We start from the raw sequence: 17,407 nt of genomic DNA on the forward strand, positions 1-17,407 counted from the left end.
TTAAAGATTTAAAAACAATTTTTTGAGTAAATTGCAGTTTTTAAATTAAAATAGACGATATGGAGATGACTTTATGGTTATTTTTTATATAAACGAAAACACAGACTGAAAAGTAATAACTACACTCAAGGGTGTCAACAAGATGTAGTTAGCAGAAAGTCACCAGAAACAACCCAAACTTCAACCCTAAATTGATACCTGCAGACGTGACGCTGCACACAAGGTTTGTGTTAAAAACGTAAAGTATTTGTCATTAACATGGACTATATGTTTCGTTGGTGAGCTTTCATTTTGTTTACTTAAAATGAGATTTTCTGTGCGGCACCAGCTGAGTTGAGAAATATATCTAGAGCACAGGCGGAGTAGCCGTTCTGCGATTTCGCTTACACATGTACTCATAATAAGCCGTTGTAAAAGTTACTCTTCAGGAATTTCATTTCCTATCAAGGCACTAACGTACGTGCATTACAAACAGGAGTCATACTAACTTACCGAATATCGAAAGCGTTGCCTGTGTCTGCTTTGCGTGACAGACTGGGTGACACAAACACACTAGTCCTGGTCTAGAAGACAAACACAAACATGTAAATTGCAACTCACAAGTTCATACTTTATTGAAATTGTTTGATAGACAGTAGATAATTGCTACAGTCTTTTGTCAGTCAAAATTTAAATTTAGATTTTTAGAATCAACTCTTGCAAATTATACTTTCATCAATTCAAAATGTTTACTGTTTTAGATTATGCACAGTATAACAGAGCAACCCTCTAGGTTATCATAATTCCTCATTTTTACAAGTTTCATCATTGAGTTCGGTCAAGATATAGTCTTTAAGGTATGCCGTGACAGCACGCCCTCACACATCGGTCAACCCCTCTCAGAGAGAGAGGAGGCTGGTGAGGGTGGAGTGAGCCGGCGTATCTTAAAGTCTAGTCAAGATAATACTTACTGAAAACATTTCTTTCAGCAGATATTTGTAAAAGAAGATGTTTCGTTCAACCATTCGAAGAACCCTACAGATACTACCTGGTGTACACAGACGATATGTGTCAAGTTATCAAAGAATTCCTAAATACTATGTTATCTTTACATCAGCTGTAGGTGGTACAGTTGCTATAACAACAGGAGCATGGATTTATAGGAGGTATGTCAGACAATCTTAAAGGGCCATGTTTCAATCTTAGGTCATTGCATTAGTGTTATCTTAATAAGGATTAATGGGACCATTCTTTCGTTCTGGTCATTATTTCCTGCTACGGTATCTTCCCTGGATAAAGAATATTAATATTTGTACCATGGTAAGTAGGTAGGTATGGTCTTTTATTTTGTACATCCAAGGCCATCAGCCCAAAATACAAATGTAGTTGCTTAATTTTGAAGACAGTAAATACTACGAATAAAATTAAGTAAGTGGAAATGTTACAAATGAAATTATGATAAATTTACATAAATTGTACCATGGTAATCACTATTCATAGTATTCAATGTTAACTGGATGATCCAGGGAGAAAATATACATTATGTATGTATTCAGATAATATTTCATAATTATTATTTATGACTTCAATAGGAAACTACTAGTATCAGCTGGTGCTGTACAAGAAAGTGACCAAGGTGAGGTAGCATCCCAAGAAAGTGGTGAAACAGAAGAAGAAGTGGCTTCTGGGAAAAAGAAAAAGAAAAGACCAGGATTCCGAGACAGAAGAGTAAGTTTGATGTATGATTGACAGACCACAAAAGTGATAACAGACAAAGTATTTTAGGTTAGACAAACTATGGAGAAAAGACAGAGAAAGATGACAAAAGAGAATTGACAAAAAAAGTGAGAAATTTAGAAAGAGCTGTTGTAGATTAGAAGAGAAACTGACCAAGGTAGAAAGATGTACTGAAGGTGTATTGATTGTAAGACCAAGACATACACACAGTTTGTTTTGGTGTAGACTCTTAAGTTTAAGACAAAGTAACCAAGGCTGACAGATATTCTGATGAGCAGTGACTACAGACCAATGCAGACTGACAGGATGGTGGTCATTACTGACAGACAAATTGACAAGAACAGACAGGCAGACAGACAGACAGACAAGCTGACAGAGACAGACAGAGAGACAGACAGACAGACACAGACATACATACACAATGAGTGACATACACACTCCAAGGATTATCAGCCAAGCTGAGGGTCAAACTGTTGATGACTGACAGACAGACAGACAGACAGACTTATACACAATGAGTGATATACACACTACAAGGATTATCAGCCAAGCTGAGGGTCAAACTGTTGATGACAGACAGACAGACAGACAGATAGACTCACTGTAGTGCAGACCAAAAGGTTGACAGATAATGACTGAAATATATGCAAAGGCATGTTTCATTGTTTTCAATGAGTCCAAGGGATGTCTAGTGTCTACAAAGATACAGTATTACTTAATATTTTATACATGTATGATTTAACATCTATGAATTTAATAGTCAGTAAAAATCCTCTCCAGTGAGAGTAGTAGAAGTTTATCTTATCTTAGTTTCATTATAGGTGCCTCATAAATGTCTATATGAAATAAATTTAGTATTTTGTAGTTGTCAATGATCATTTTCCTTGTATTAAAGTCTATTTCTATGAGAAAGGGAATTTAACTCAAATGGCTACACATAATGAATTTTACAGAGTGAAATGGATGTTACACTTGAAAATTGATTGTCTTGGGTGTCAAAGTTAATTCTTTATATGTACATATATTTATAGACACCATTATATGCAATGTAATGTAGTGTTGCTTTGAATACAAATTGGATTCACATTCTAACTAATGGAAACTAGTGAGCCGCTAAATCTCCAAAGTTCTGCTTATGAAGTAGACTGGCACCAGTCCCTTGAGAGATTTTTTTCTTTCTCCTTTTGAAGTCTCGTAATCTTCAAATGTTATGAGTTTGTTTTAGTTTTGTAAGTAGAAATATGCTCAACTTGTTTGTTTAATTTGTCCCAGTTACTAGAAGTCTCCCAAGGGCTACACACGTTATCTATACCTCACCATTTCATAATCACTCACTCGGGTCATTATTTCACATAAAAGAACACACTTGTGTTAAAAAAAATATTATATTCAATATAAAAAGAACAAAAAAAAGTCTAGAGACTTGAGCAGTCTTCTTGAGAAGAAATATTTCAATGTCTTTGGTAAAGAGAGTGACAGGTAAGTAATATGTTAATCTGCCCAAGTTACCACATCATGTTCTGGGGTAGTCTAAGGATCAGTCTAAGGTGTGCCATAATGGGGTGCACTCTTGCACCAGTGTATTCAAGGCCAATGAGGGCTGAGCGACGCGATATATAACACTTTTTACAGTCTACCAGTAGTAGTACTGGAGTTGCTTCAAACAAAATTCTCATACAATGAATGGAAGATCTTACCACCAATGTTATCAGACCCCCCCCCCCCCCCCCACCACCCCCTTCCCCTTCCTGTTCCTAGGTTTCCAAACCGTAGCAAAATCTTTGGATGAATGCCAATCCTTTTATGATTCTTTGCCAGGTGATAGAATATGAAAACAGAATACGTGCATACTCTACACCAGACAAGATATTCCGATACTTTGCTACATTGATGGTAAAGATAGGTGATGGTGACTATGATATCTACATGACACCAGAAGACTTTGTCAGGTCCATCACACCAGATGCCAAACAACCAGATGGTAAGTTGTGAATGAAATATACCATATACTAATTTAATTGAAATTATGCTGCAATGAAATCCCTGCAAATGTACTTGTTACGAGAGTCTTAGAGCATCTTAGCCACCATATAATGGGTGGTTGACCTTGAAAGACTTTCACAGGGAGAGTGTGTAATGTCCACTTCAATACATGTACATGATAAAATTATGTGGAAAAAAAAGGCACAAGATGAACTTGATATTTTCTGAAAACACACATAATTGTAGGTGATGTAAAATCATGAAATGACTCTCTAGAACCCATAGTTTATGAAAATGACTTAATTTCCTGGAGTGGTGTTTCACTGTAATATAAGTGTGTAGAAAATTTTAATAAAAACGTTGACAACAAAACAGACCTTATCGCTATAAGAATGACAGTGCCACCAACTACATTAAATCGCAAGGCTTATATTATGCATGATCTTTATGTTGTCTCAGGAAATTGTGTTTAAAGATTTCTTTGTAAACTTTATGTACAAAACTAGCAATTTGAGATATTATTATATTGTTTGTTTTACAATGGTTTCAGGTCTTGGTTTGGATAAATTCAAAAGATATGACCCCAAGGTAAGACAATCAACAGTTTCTGTTCCTGTAACAAACTCTAGAGAATAATTAGCATATCATGACCTTTTATATGTTCATGTCATCACCATGGAGATGGTAGGTACAGATAAGGTGCTACGATATTGATTCATTCTTTTCACTTATTCGCAAAGCTGTCAACTTTGATAGCACCCTGTCAAAGCAAGTATTACTTGATCTGTGTAAATTGTTACTGACCTTCTCTACAGAACAGTGAAATTAAACAATATTACTGGTAACATAAAGATTACTGGTGAAACTTCAACCTAGCCAATATTAATGTTTTTTATGTTCAGAGAACGCATAAAGTGACATTTTTCTTTGTAGAGCTGGAGTTAAACAAGAATAGCATACAAATTTATTGAATAGTTTCATAGAAAAGATTGCAATACTAAATGCTAGCCTGTTCAAACATAGACATGGTAACTCAGCCCCTGGGAATTTTTTTATAGCAACCTTTAAGACAGGTTGGGTACATGAATACTTGTAAATGTTGTTATTTTTTCCCATCCATATGTCAACGTTAATCATATAGTTTTCCTAAGAGTAGCTATCCCCCTGAGATTTTGCAATAACTTCACACACATGGCTATCTCACATAAGATAAGGAATGAAAAGCACACACACACACATTATAATACTAAATTGGTTTATCAAACAAACTTAGCATAGACTTGACTAAGCAAGTCTAATGAACGGCAGTAAATGTAATTGAGATGTGCATGCTGATGAGTATTGGTAAGTTGAGGGAGTTTTCAGGACACCTCTTGTAGGGGTCTGAAGAAATTTTCAGGAAGGTTACATCATACAAGTCACATTTGTGTTTGCGTGAATATTGAAATGAAATTTTTTTTTCATGTCTGTATAAATGGGCTACTATTTGTCTTTCATTCAAACTGACTTTTGTAATTAATTCTTCGTGTTTTAGAACTTTAAAATGATGAAATTATTTTAATCCTTAAGAAAAACATTGAGCTTCATTAATTTTAACTAGTATGGTCTGCCATCCTGTCAACAGAATGCAAGGAATTGTAATATCTGTATAAACTTATATTTTAGGTAGACTTTTGTATTTCAGGTGTTTCAAGTTTTATTTGTTTGCTGGTATTAGTGTGCATCTGTCTGTGTGCTAAGACTGCCATAAGAACCTTGTATCTTGCATGTGTAACATTTATGTACAGATTGAAAATATTGAGTTGAACATTTAAATACCAAGCTTGGTGACTTGGAAATACAAATTCAGATGGATTTGACCTATCACAGATGATGCCATAATTTTATCAATCAAAACAGATATGTCACTCAAGAGACATTTACTTTTTGTTTGTATCAAAAGCATCGTATTGTTCTTTTAGCCATTGAGGGGTTGTGCTGTATATTTATAAGGTTTGGTTTTTATGTAATTTGACCAGTGCTTTATTGTTAAGGTAGCTGTACATTAGATAGTTTTCATTTAGTCTTTGTAAGTCAAGATGTACTTTATGTGCCATACTATGCATTGGTGTTGTACTCTTGTTGAAGTAAACTAGTGGGGGACATTGGGTGTATGTGCCTGTGTATGTATGTATGTATGTATGTATGTATGTATGTGTGTATGTATGTATGTATGTATGTATGTATGTATGTATGTATGTATGTATGTATGTATGTATGTATGTATGTGTGAGTGTGTGTTTGTGTGTGTCTGTGTATGTATGTGTGTTTGTCTTGAGATTGGGGTGATACCACATAATTTCCATATTATTAAACAATAAGGGAAGGTGGGGGGGGGGGGGGGTATTTGATAGTTTTCATACATGATGTAGTAACCACAACTTTAGAAGTAAACCCTGGTAAAATAAATCAACAACCCTGTCATATTCAACAATATTTGTAATTATACCATATATGGGCATGGGAATATGCTAATTCTTGCTATCTGAAATAACTAAATAAATGTTTCCTAGGTAGTCAGTAGAATTTAGTTGTGCTTGGGGGGTTTAATATTTTAGTGTAATGCATCATGGGTAATTGTTGACAACTGTTGAACACTACTCTATGTGCACATTATGAAATATGGGGACAGTGTAATTGTATTGTCTTTTGTAACTGAACTTTGTCTTTTTATACAAAAACTATTCATGCTCTTCTCTAGGTTGTAAGATACATGTCGCTGTATCATCAACAGTTTTGATATCTTGAAAGTGACTGGCCAGTGTGTGAGGGCGCCCTGACATGGCATATCTTACAAACCAGAGTCAACCCAGAATATGTCAAATATATTTCAGATAGCAAGAGTCGTAGTTGTTGTGCTGTGATGTTGTTGTTGTTGTTGTTGTTGTTGTTGTTGTGTAATGTGTTGTGCCAATTTTTGACTTGTAGACAGATGGTGTAGTGGAGCACACAGGAGCATGGACAAAGGTAGAGTACACACCGATAGTTTAGGCAGCGACTCATTGCTTGTATGCTGCTCATCTATCCCATGCTATCACCAGCTAACGATGCACGTCATAATTCCAGTAGACTTAGTTTCTAGCCTTGTAGATATTACTAGATGTACTACGGAGATCAAACTAAGACAGACACAAACTAAAACTGTTTTATAACATCTTGATATAAGCTATCAATGGACATTGCTGTAATTACACCCACAGTAGAGTAGTGTCTCTGATAGAAAATTTTCATCAAGTGACTGCATATTAAAATTCATTCAGGGTTGACACCCACAGTAGGGTGGCATCTCTTTTAGCAAGTTTTCTCAAGTGCCCACACATTCAAATTCATTAATTGTTTACACCCACAGTATGGTGACATCTCCGATAGCAAATTTTCCTCAAGTGACTGCACATTCAAAGTCATTCATTGTTTACACCCACAGTATGGTGACATCTCCGATAACAAGTTTTCCTCAAGTGACTGCACCTTCATCCTACTTCAGTGTTTACACTATCTTAGTTACACAATCATTATATCCACATAACCACGGCACCACCATCACCCACTTGTAATTTAAAGCTACCACTTGCAAAAACAATATTTTAGTTTGTGTCTGTCTTAAGTTTGTTGATAGTGTGCTTTCCATAATAATAATAATAATAATAATAGTTACTGCTTATCTCAGCAATTTTCAAAACAGTTCATAGCTTACAAGTTTTCCTCTACGTTTTTATTAGTACTAATATATACATTGTCACTTAATTCTATTTTGTAATATTTTTCTTAGAGAATTCTTGTTCAACTTGTAGCTTACGGGGTTGATTTTGCGTAATGGTGCAAGTAAAGAGTGTGTTGTGTAAATTAAACGTCTAATAAGATTATTTTCACGTAACATCGTAGGAGTTTACATGCTATATTGCTGCTCCTGAAGTCTCTGACATTTGTTGGTTATTTATACAAATTAGATTTGCTAGCTTATGAAAATATTTGGAAAAAATCTAACTATTTGTTAAATTTCAATGTCTGGATAGTATAAAGGAACATTGCAAGTCAGAAGCAGACATCGTCATCATCCTGTTTTGTTTCTATTTGCTGACTGGAAAATGTCTGGAAATGATAGTATTATGGAGGGTTTTTTAATACTCTGACTAAAACTGATGACAATGCTATTGTGGCACAGATATGATGACTTAGATATTCTGTGTTGTGATGTACTACAACAGAACTGATGACAAAACCACCAACTGGTGTGATGTAGAACAACAGAATTGATGACAAAGGCATTAATGCTGGTTATGTACATGTAGACACTTGATGTTGTGATGTATAGCAACAGAGTTGATGACATTGGCACTTGATGTTGGGATGTATAGAATTGATGATGTAGGCACTAGATGCTGTGATGTCTAGCAGCAGAGTTGATGACATCATCATTTGATGCTGTGATGTACAGCAACAGAAAGGCATGTGATATTGTGATGTACAGCAGCAGAATTGATGACATGTACATCAAAATTGATAGTATACAAATGTAGGCACTTGATGTTGCATGTACAGTAGCAGAGTTGATGACATCAGCACTTTATGCTGTGATATACAGCAGCAGATGTGATGTGTAGCAATTAGTAGATGACACAGGCACTTGATGCTGTGATGTACACCAGCAGAATTGATGACATCAGCACTTGGTGTTGTAATGTACAGCAGCAGATGTGATGTGTAGCAATGAGTAGATGACATCAGCACTTGATGTTGTGATGTGAGGAGCATAGTAGGTGACATAAGCATTAGTTGTGATTTTATACAACTAACTAGAGGATAAATCCAGTGTGTACAATTGACTACTGGGCATGGACATGATGCTAATCATTTTCAACTACTCCCTTCCTACTAAAATTTTCTCAACAAAATTCCTGTTTTCTGTAACTTGTTTGGCAAATCTCAACTAAACCAGATAGAAATCATGGCTATCATTTCATTCCTGTAATAAAACCATTGGTTTACAGATGACCAATTTCTTGACCCTCCTGTGGGCTAATTTAGTCTCTGAATTGAATGAAATATCAGAACTTGTCTGGAAGAAGGTAAATGGTTTAAGTATTGCACATAGTTTGTGGTTGATGACTTTTTTATAGCAATCTTACATTTCAGAAATTAAACTACCATATTAGGAAGTTATACTACCATATTAGGTGTTGCCATTTTAATCTATAGAGTGCAAGTAAAATGGTCTGGCAGCACTTGTAAGATTAACACTGTAGATAAAACTACTCAGGAGGTATACAGGAATATAGTGAAAGTGGGAATGATTATGTCAGATTATCTCACGTCAACTTTCACTTTGTTGGTCTATTGTGTAAACACATGAACACGTGTTAAAATGAAAACAATATTGTTGATTTTTTTTAGAATTTAACTTTTTAATTTGAAAACGTTGTGTAAATGCAGTTTTTCTCTTCCACTTCAGGAACATTGCTGTGTTCCTCCTAAAAATAGTTTATCAGCAGTTAATCTTAGGATTACTACTAGACCGTTTTACTACCTTACTAGTATTTAATGGTATTAAAATGTGTTTTGATTAAAAAACTTGCTGAGATAATGTTTTGTTAATGATGTTTTTTTCCAGTTGTTTTAGAGATATTGATGATTATTGAATTAATGTGTTGTGTTCAAGTTTTACAGAAGCATGCAATTTCATGAAAAGTTTTTCACTAACCTTTTTTTTAATAAGATTTGTTTGAATTGTTATTTAATAATGAGAGTAGATGTGTAAATATAAGCCCTACCCCCACATTGAAATTAGACTTATCTTACAGTTGCTGTTTAAATTGGTTGCTGTTTTAAATTTGTGATTGTATCAAAATAACATGCCAGGAAATAGTGAAAAACAGAGCTAAAAATATAACATTCACCTGTCCAATGGATGGGTATGAGAGAACAGTGCTTGTCCCAGTCACGGATATATTTGTCATGTGATAAATTTATAATGTTTAAGGTTCAATATTTACTCTTTTGATGCCATTCAACATTGATTGTGTTGATTTGTTGGACAGTACAATATAGTTACTTTGGAACAATAAATTGAAAACAATTGAAGCATCGCATTCATATCCAATTTATCATTCCTAAATAACTATATATTGTACTATTCTATTGGTTCTTGGAATCATGAACAATAATTTCTCCATTGTTGATTTGTTGTTTATATGAATATGGACTCCAACTAGTAAAGTGTTTGGAAAGTTATATACCCAATATTATGAAATTCCCCCTCTCCATGTGGACAAGCATATCTGAGAGTTAGCTGTTTAAAACAAAAATTGTCTGTTTGTGGTAGGCAGACAGATGGGTATTTGAAACCCTTGAGAAGTGAATTTTTTTTAAAATGATATCAGTGGGGACAGGGCTGTTTTTGCATTAACTTACCAGTACTAGAAACGTATGCAACACCAACTACAGTGTGTGCTCATAGTTTCACACTTATTTTTTTCTGTGCAAGATACTTACTTTGACCTTGACCATCACCTTATTTTAAGTTTGAAAGTCTGACATGTGTTGTGTGTATCACATGAGCTGTGTAACTGAGAAGTGAGGTTCAAGCGTCATGTACTATGGGTCCATGGCTGCCTATTCACATTGTGGATACTAACCAATACTTAGACATTGAGTAAATCAGTACATTGATACATCTTCTTGTCTAAGTGAAAGCTATTTTATCAAGAGTTAAGAAAATTATGTATTTTCAGGAATTTTTATCACAATTTTAACTCACATGGCAATTTTTTGCATTGAGGTCGTGCATGACAAATGTATATGGCATTTCTTGCACACAAACTGTTTTTCAAATACTCTTTCAACTCTTGCAGTTGCCCTCGCTATGCTCTTTCTCTATCTGTCTATAATATCATGTACCAAGCTGCTCAGTTTCACCAACAATTGCAAGCTATTACGTTTATCTCGAATCTATCTTCATACAGCACATTAAAAATATTGTATTTGAGGACTCTACTCCTTATCAGGTTTACGTTATCATATCACATTTTAAAACAAATATTTTTTTTCTTGCTGCTTTAAAAAAAACGTGCAATTTCAAAGTTATTATATCATTTGCAAAAAGGAAAACAGACAGCTAAAGTTTGAAAAACCTTTGAAATGAAAATTAATCGTAAAAAAAAATCTCATGAAATTTGATTCACGGTTTGTGAATAAAAATGATTTAAATTCATGAAGATGAATCTAGAATTGTTATGATTATCATATTACAAGAAAATTCACAAAAACATGTTAAGATGCAGTGTTTATCATTAATAGTTTTATTAGTTTGACAATAGCATAAAAGATATATAAAATAAAAATTACTGAAATTTATTCTGGTTTTGTTAATATTCAGATTTTGGATAAAAAATAGTTTGGTTGCAGACAAATCCAATATGTTTGCATTCTTTCATTCTTATTTTATTGTAAATAATTATTAATATCTGTACTTTATTCTAAATCTGTTATTTTCAATTTTATTGTTTTTAACAGAAACATGAAGGAAGTTCCAAGTTTACTGATGCTGACAGTATTTTCAATACTTTAGGACAATGTGGTCTGATTTCATTCTCTGATTATATCTTTCTGTTGACAGTTCTATCAAGTAAGTGAAAATTATGTTGCTATGAACTTTTATGACTTTCTTTCACCTACTTTCCCTGTTCACTCCTCTTTCTGTATTTATGACTGGCTCCCTCTGCCTCTTCAGAACTGTATGTTCTGATGAGCTCTGTCTGTCTCTCTGTCTGTCTCTCTGTCTGCCTATCTGTCCATATGTGTGTGTGTGTATGTATGTATGTATGTATGTATGTATGTATGTATGTATATATGTATATATGTATGTATGTATGTATGTATGTATGTATGTATGTATGTATGTATATATATATGTATGCACACACTGCTATATGTTAACTATTATCTCTTTGTATTATGAATTCAACCCTTGTATAATAGTTGTTGACTGTTTTCATTTCAGCCCCACCAAAACACTTTGAGATTGCCTTCAGAATGTTTGATTTAGATGGCAATGGAGAAATACAACCAGATGAGTTTGTAAAGGTATGTAGGAAAACATTAGAATTCTCAGATAATGTGAAGCACTTCACAAGGTTCATTCTGATTGAGATTGAGGAGATTGACTGATTAGTCCCCGCGGACGAAGTCCGGAACGGGGACTTATGGATTGGGTTCCGTCTGTCCGTCCGTGCGTCCGTGTGTCCGTGCGTCCGTCCGTCCGCAGCCGTTTCTTGGAGATGCCTGTACCGATTTTTTTCAAACTTGGTACAGGGGCAACATGCTATGGCATACATATGCACGTCAATTTGTTTTATGATACGATCCAATATGGCCGCCTAGCAGCCATTTTGTTTGTGAATTTTCCCTGTCTAAAGCCATAACTCAGACATGCTTGAACAAATCTCATTCAGAGTTGGTATTAGGACAGTGTTCTATGGCATATATGTGCATATTCATTGTTGTCATGATACGATCCAATATGGCCGCCTGGCAGCCATTTTGTTTGTGAATTTTCATGTCCAAAGCCATAACTTAGACATGCTTGAACAGATCTCATTCAAAGTTGGTATTAGGACAGTGTTCTATGACATACATGTGCATATCCATTTTCATTGTGATACGATCCAATATGGCTGCCTGGCAGCCATTTTGTTTGCAAATTTTCCATGTCCAAAGCCATAACTCAGACATGCTTAAACAGATCTCATTCAAAGTTGGTATTAGGACAGTGTTCTATGACATACATGTGCATATCCATTTTCATTGTGATACGATCCAATATGGCTGCCTGGCAGCCATTTTGTTTGCAAATTTTCCATGTCCAAAGCCATAACTCAGACATGCTTGAACAGATCTCATTCGAAGTTGGTATTAGGACAGTGTTCTATGATATACATGTGCATATCCATTTTCGTCATGATACGATCCAATATGGCTGCCTGGCAGCCATTTTGTTTGTGAATTTTCTATGTCCAAAGCCATAACTCAGACATGCTTGGTATTAGGACAGTGTTCTATGACATACATTTGCATATCCATTTTCATATTGATATGATCCCCCATACCCGACCAATCCTTTATTGTTGTAGGCATGTTCCATGTCCGACAAGCAGACACAACATATCTAAGTCTGTTTGATTTAGGTTCACAAGTGTTGTTGCGTGATCAGAGTAGTGCTAATTCCTTAAAACCCAATCATAGCGGGGACTATGTCATTCTCAATGGCTTGTTGATTGAAGAGAAAATGTCTAAATTACTGAACGCATCATAATGTGTATGTCTGTACGATTGATTGTCCATGTGTATATGTTAAAAATGCAGCTAAACCTGATATTAGAACATAGAAACTTGTACAGTTTCAAATATTGTATTCAGCTTGTATCTAGTATCTATATTTCATCTATATTTCATATCTAATGTTCTACTCAACAGGTTACCAACATTATACGGGCACAGACGAGTACTGGTAAACGTCATCGAGATCACGCTGTCACTGGTAGCACACTGAATGAAAATATGAACAGCGCCCTCACTACCTACTTCTTTGGTGAAAAACTAGACAAGAAACTAACCATTCAGAAGTTTATAGAGTTCCAAAGAAAACTACAACATGAGATTTCAAAACTTGAGGTAAGAATTAATCAACATGAACAGCGCCCTCACTACCTACTTCTTTCTAGTCAGGAATTTCAAAGAAAACTACAACATGAGATTTCAAAACCTGAAGTACGAGTTAATCAGTGCAATAATGAAAAAATAAGACTGATTATGTTGTAAAATTTGGCGATTTCAATTCTTTCATGTCATGTCTGTCAACAGTTTTGTTGCCACAGGAAATCCTCCTGGTTTGAGTTGGACAGGACAGTTGGCCATTTCTGGACTTTGTTTCTATATATAAGTTCACAGCCTGAATGATGACTTAATAATTATGCATCAATATAGATAGTTTTAAATGAAATTATTCTAATAGTGATTTCTTTCTCTCTTAACTTTCTAATAATAGTTTGAAAGATTTGAACCATATGATGGTAAGATAAGTGAGGCAGAGTTTGGTGAATCTTTAGTTGTCTATGCGGGACTTAATGATAAGAAAAGAACCAAAATGATCAAAAGAGTCAAGAAAGCCTTCAAAGAAAGTGGACAGGTGGGTAAAAAAATTAATATTAAAGTAAAAACTGTACTTAATAGTGTGAAGGGGAAAATAGCCTGCTAGCATACCATTCCAGATACAGTTGGTTTTAGTGGTTTTGCAGATTGTAGTGTGTGTGTGTGTGCATGTGTGTGTATGCGTGTCTGTCTGTATCTATCTATCTGTCTGTCTGTCTACCTACCTACCTATCTATCTATCTATCTATTTGATCAATTCTTTGATTTCTGTCTACAGGGTATTTCATTAGAAGAATTCCTGAATGTACAACAGTTTCTTAGAAGTATACATGATGTAGACACAGCACTCACATTTTACCATGTAGCTGGAGCAGCTGTGGATCCAGGTAAGAATGCATTGTGGGATACATAGGGACATTGGTATCTATGGTAGGACTAACGAAAGCAAGAAAATACTAGTACTATGCAAATATTGATTGCCATTTTTGATAGCTTTAAGGTGATCCTAAAATATTTTGTTCCATCATATTAGAACAGAAATACCACACACAGTTTGAGGAGTTGTTTTAGCAATAGAAAAGTTAGTCATGTGTATATAGTCAATATGCAAAAATGATATTGGAAACTTTACTAAGTGTTAATAGTGGCGTCTACCAGGGAAAAAATGGTTATGATAATTCTGTTTTTTTACCCAAGCCTTTATTTCGTGAAAATCTATTGAAAAAAACAACAACAACAAAATGATTTAAAAACATTTGCCATGTTGAAGACATATATCAGCCATCTTTTAAATCATACATTTCTATCGTTTTCTTTGCAGAAACTCTAAGGCATGTAGGCAAGACAGTAGCAGGGGTTGAACTAAGTGAACATATTGTTGATGTTATTATTACCTTGTTTGATGAAAATGGTAAGTGTCTCCACTCCTCACACATTGTGTTGTCATAGTAACAACTAGTAGAATCTAAGTGGATGTATAATTTCTGTATGTGAAAATTTGACCTTTGACCTCCAAAGGTCACACGAGTTCATTTCTTGAAGTCTTGCTGTTGACATGTGCTGGTAAAATGTCTGATTTCTCTATTACAGCCATTATTCTGTTTTTATATGTTGTCTTCTGATTATGAACTTTTCATGAACTTTTGTTATCACAAGGGACAGAAATCTTTCAGTAAAAACATTTTTGAAGCTTTTCAAACATGAGTGCAATTTAATTGTGCGTTGTCAGTTATCAAAAAAAAATACTTTAAACCTGGAATTTTTCGCCAAAGGCATATTTTCGCTAATTTCGCAGGAAAAAAAAATGCAACAATAAGTATTGACTGAATTGTCTTCTTGTACATGATCACAATGTACCAGTCTGGTAATTAGTAAAAATTAGTTTTTTGAGAACAAGTCGCATAATGTGAAATTGCAAAGTTTTCTAGTAGCAAAAATATCTAGGTTTACAACATAAGAATTGGTTACTGCAGTCACACATGGCGTCAACTTGTTTAGCGCCCTCAATAAGTTAGATAAGGTGCGTCTTTTGTTTTTATTCACGTCTCCATCTTATCTGTTGCATTTACAGGTGATGGAAAACTTAGCCACAGGGAATTTATTTCAGTCATGAAATTCCGAGGAATGAGAGGCCTGGAAAAATCCAAGGATATCGGAATCACTAAATTGTTAGGAGCTATGTGGAAATGTGCAAATGAAACCAAGAAATTTAACTGGGATAGTTGAACTTCGTAAATAAATGCACTAGACTCCACTTTGAAGGCTGAGATATAAGACTGTATAATATATGATTAATTTGGGAATCAACTCTAGAGAGGAAATTTTAATAAATTAGAATATGTTAGATAAACACCAAATAATTTTGTAATCATGCAGTATAATAGACTATGATATGTCATGTTGCTACGCCCTCACTGGCCTCCTATGGGTTGACTGATGTGTGAGGGCGCCCTGTCATGGCGTATACAGACGAGCAGTATAACATTATAACATTGGATTTCATTTCATAATAAAATAGCTATCAAATTATACATGAGTGTTGCAGACACAATGTGATGTTAGTCAAACTTTCAAAAGGGTACATGCCTCATTTTCTTTTTTGTAATCGCTTTCATCTGGCAAACTTACTATGAAAGCTGTATTTATTTTCAATTTACAAGAAAATCCATCTGTAAACGTGTTAAATACAACTGTAAATATTTCCAGCTTACATGTTCATTTAGTCTTGTCTAATACAGGGCGTGCCAGTGAAACGTGAAGCTATGGCAGGTTTGACCATTTTCATCGTGTGTCAAACACAAAAACTGTTGTAACATAGATGCTATAGAAATAAATTACTATCATACAAAGAAAGTGTCTGGTCCCAGTTACATGTGTGTAGAGTATGTGTAGAAAGTGTGTAAAATCTGGGGGAGGTGGGGTATTACTCTTTAGAAGATGACAGAGTTGTGTTGCCCATGTATGGGTCATTTTTCCAGGTAAAATCCCTGTAGGTCCATTTTTCCATCTAAAAATTCCCAAAACTCGATAAATGTACACCCATTTCCTGATTAAGAAATGTCTCAAATCTTCAAATGCAGGGTAAAACTACCTTTTAGAAAATGTACACGAACCACAGTTACCGAGTACCATGGTCTAGTTAGCTAGCATGGCAAATATGGTCGTTCATGGTAATGAGCGCAAGACATTGCTTTATACAGCCCCAAATGGTCGAAAAGCCTTATTATTAACAAAATAAGCAACAATTATTTCCAAATAATTATTGTTTATTGATAAATTCCAAATACATTAATTTATGATTTTTGTACACATTCTACCTAACACAATAACTACATTATACAGCATTGTTCAGTTGTTTGTCATGTATTTATTTACATTCTTAATAACATTATCAGTAAATAAACTCCAGGCACAGTAACAGAATTACTAACAAAATGAAAGGATACAGAGAAATAATTTGAAAACATGGAAGGATGTAGAGAGAAGTGTGTAAGTAAGTGAGAATTAAGATTGAAATAGGTAAGTTTTAAGGGCAGAGCGGAAGGAAAACAGAGCGAGAGTGACAAAGAATCTGGGGATGACTGTTCCAAATTGAAGGAGCAGTGTAAGCAAAGGAACGCTCACAGAGCTTCTTAGTGAGAAATAGTGTCTTCAGGATGCGGATGTCAGAAGAAGACAAGTTGTCTATGGGGAGCATAAAAGATGTTCGTTATTTTGTACAACATGCCTAGGATGTTATTAATAATCTTATTATATTGGATAGTTCTTCAAGTACATAAATACTTGTCTCCCAAGAAGTCCAGTGAGGGCCATCCCATATTGGGTTCAGTGTTAATGCAGGAGGAAACTGGAGTATCCGAGGAAAACCTGTGTTGTTCGGTAGAGTCAAACTGAACGACACTCTTCTTACTTACAGTGTGGTAAATTTAATCAAATCCTGAATGGGTTTGAACCCCGACTGCAGTGGTATATACATATATATCAACTTACAAACCTAGGGATCACCATAGAATTGAACACCACCAAC

The 17,407-nt window shown here is 34.8% G+C and overlaps 2 protein-coding genes across 5 annotated transcripts in view; one reads left to right on the top strand and one right to left on the bottom strand.

Annotated features, from left to right (window-relative positions):
• Positions 1 to 17,407, bottom strand: part of LOC144452568 (calcium uniporter protein, mitochondrial-like) — a 54,841-nt gene that overhangs the window by 35,976 nt on the left and 1,458 nt on the right. The window contains exon 2 of the mRNA XM_078143681.1: positions 493 to 563. The gene's annotated coding sequence lies outside the window, so the exon portion shown is untranslated. The remainder of the gene's footprint in view (positions 1 to 492; positions 564 to 17,407) is intronic.
• LOC144452567 (calcium uptake protein 1, mitochondrial-like) lies at positions 133 to 16,198 on the top strand. Of its 4 annotated transcripts, none has more exons than XM_078143677.1 (14): positions 133 to 223; positions 969 to 1,145; positions 1,572 to 1,707; positions 3,535 to 3,697; positions 4,250 to 4,287; positions 6,667 to 6,705; positions 8,727 to 8,804; positions 11,248 to 11,359; positions 11,735 to 11,817; positions 13,207 to 13,404; positions 13,778 to 13,918; positions 14,159 to 14,267; positions 14,702 to 14,791; positions 15,452 to 16,198. In XM_078143677.1, the coding sequence occupies exons 2-14, from the start codon at positions 988 to 990 to the stop codon at positions 15,604 to 15,606; spliced, it is 1,500 nt and encodes a 499-aa protein (XP_077999803.1). In that variant the 5' UTR covers positions 133 to 223; positions 969 to 987; the 3' UTR covers positions 15,607 to 16,198. The 4 variants fall into 4 exon arrangements, with proteins under 4 accessions (XP_077999803.1, XP_077999802.1, XP_077999804.1 ...); XM_078143676.1 differs by having other exon boundaries at positions 972 to 1,145; XM_078143678.1 differs by lacking the exon at positions 8,727 to 8,804 and having other exon boundaries at positions 972 to 1,145.

Source organism: Glandiceps talaboti, chromosome 22, assembly GCF_964340395.1.
Source record: "Glandiceps talaboti chromosome 22, keGlaTala1.1, whole genome shotgun sequence".
Classification (NCBI taxonomy): domain Eukaryota; kingdom Metazoa; phylum Hemichordata; class Enteropneusta; family Spengelidae; genus Glandiceps; species Glandiceps talaboti.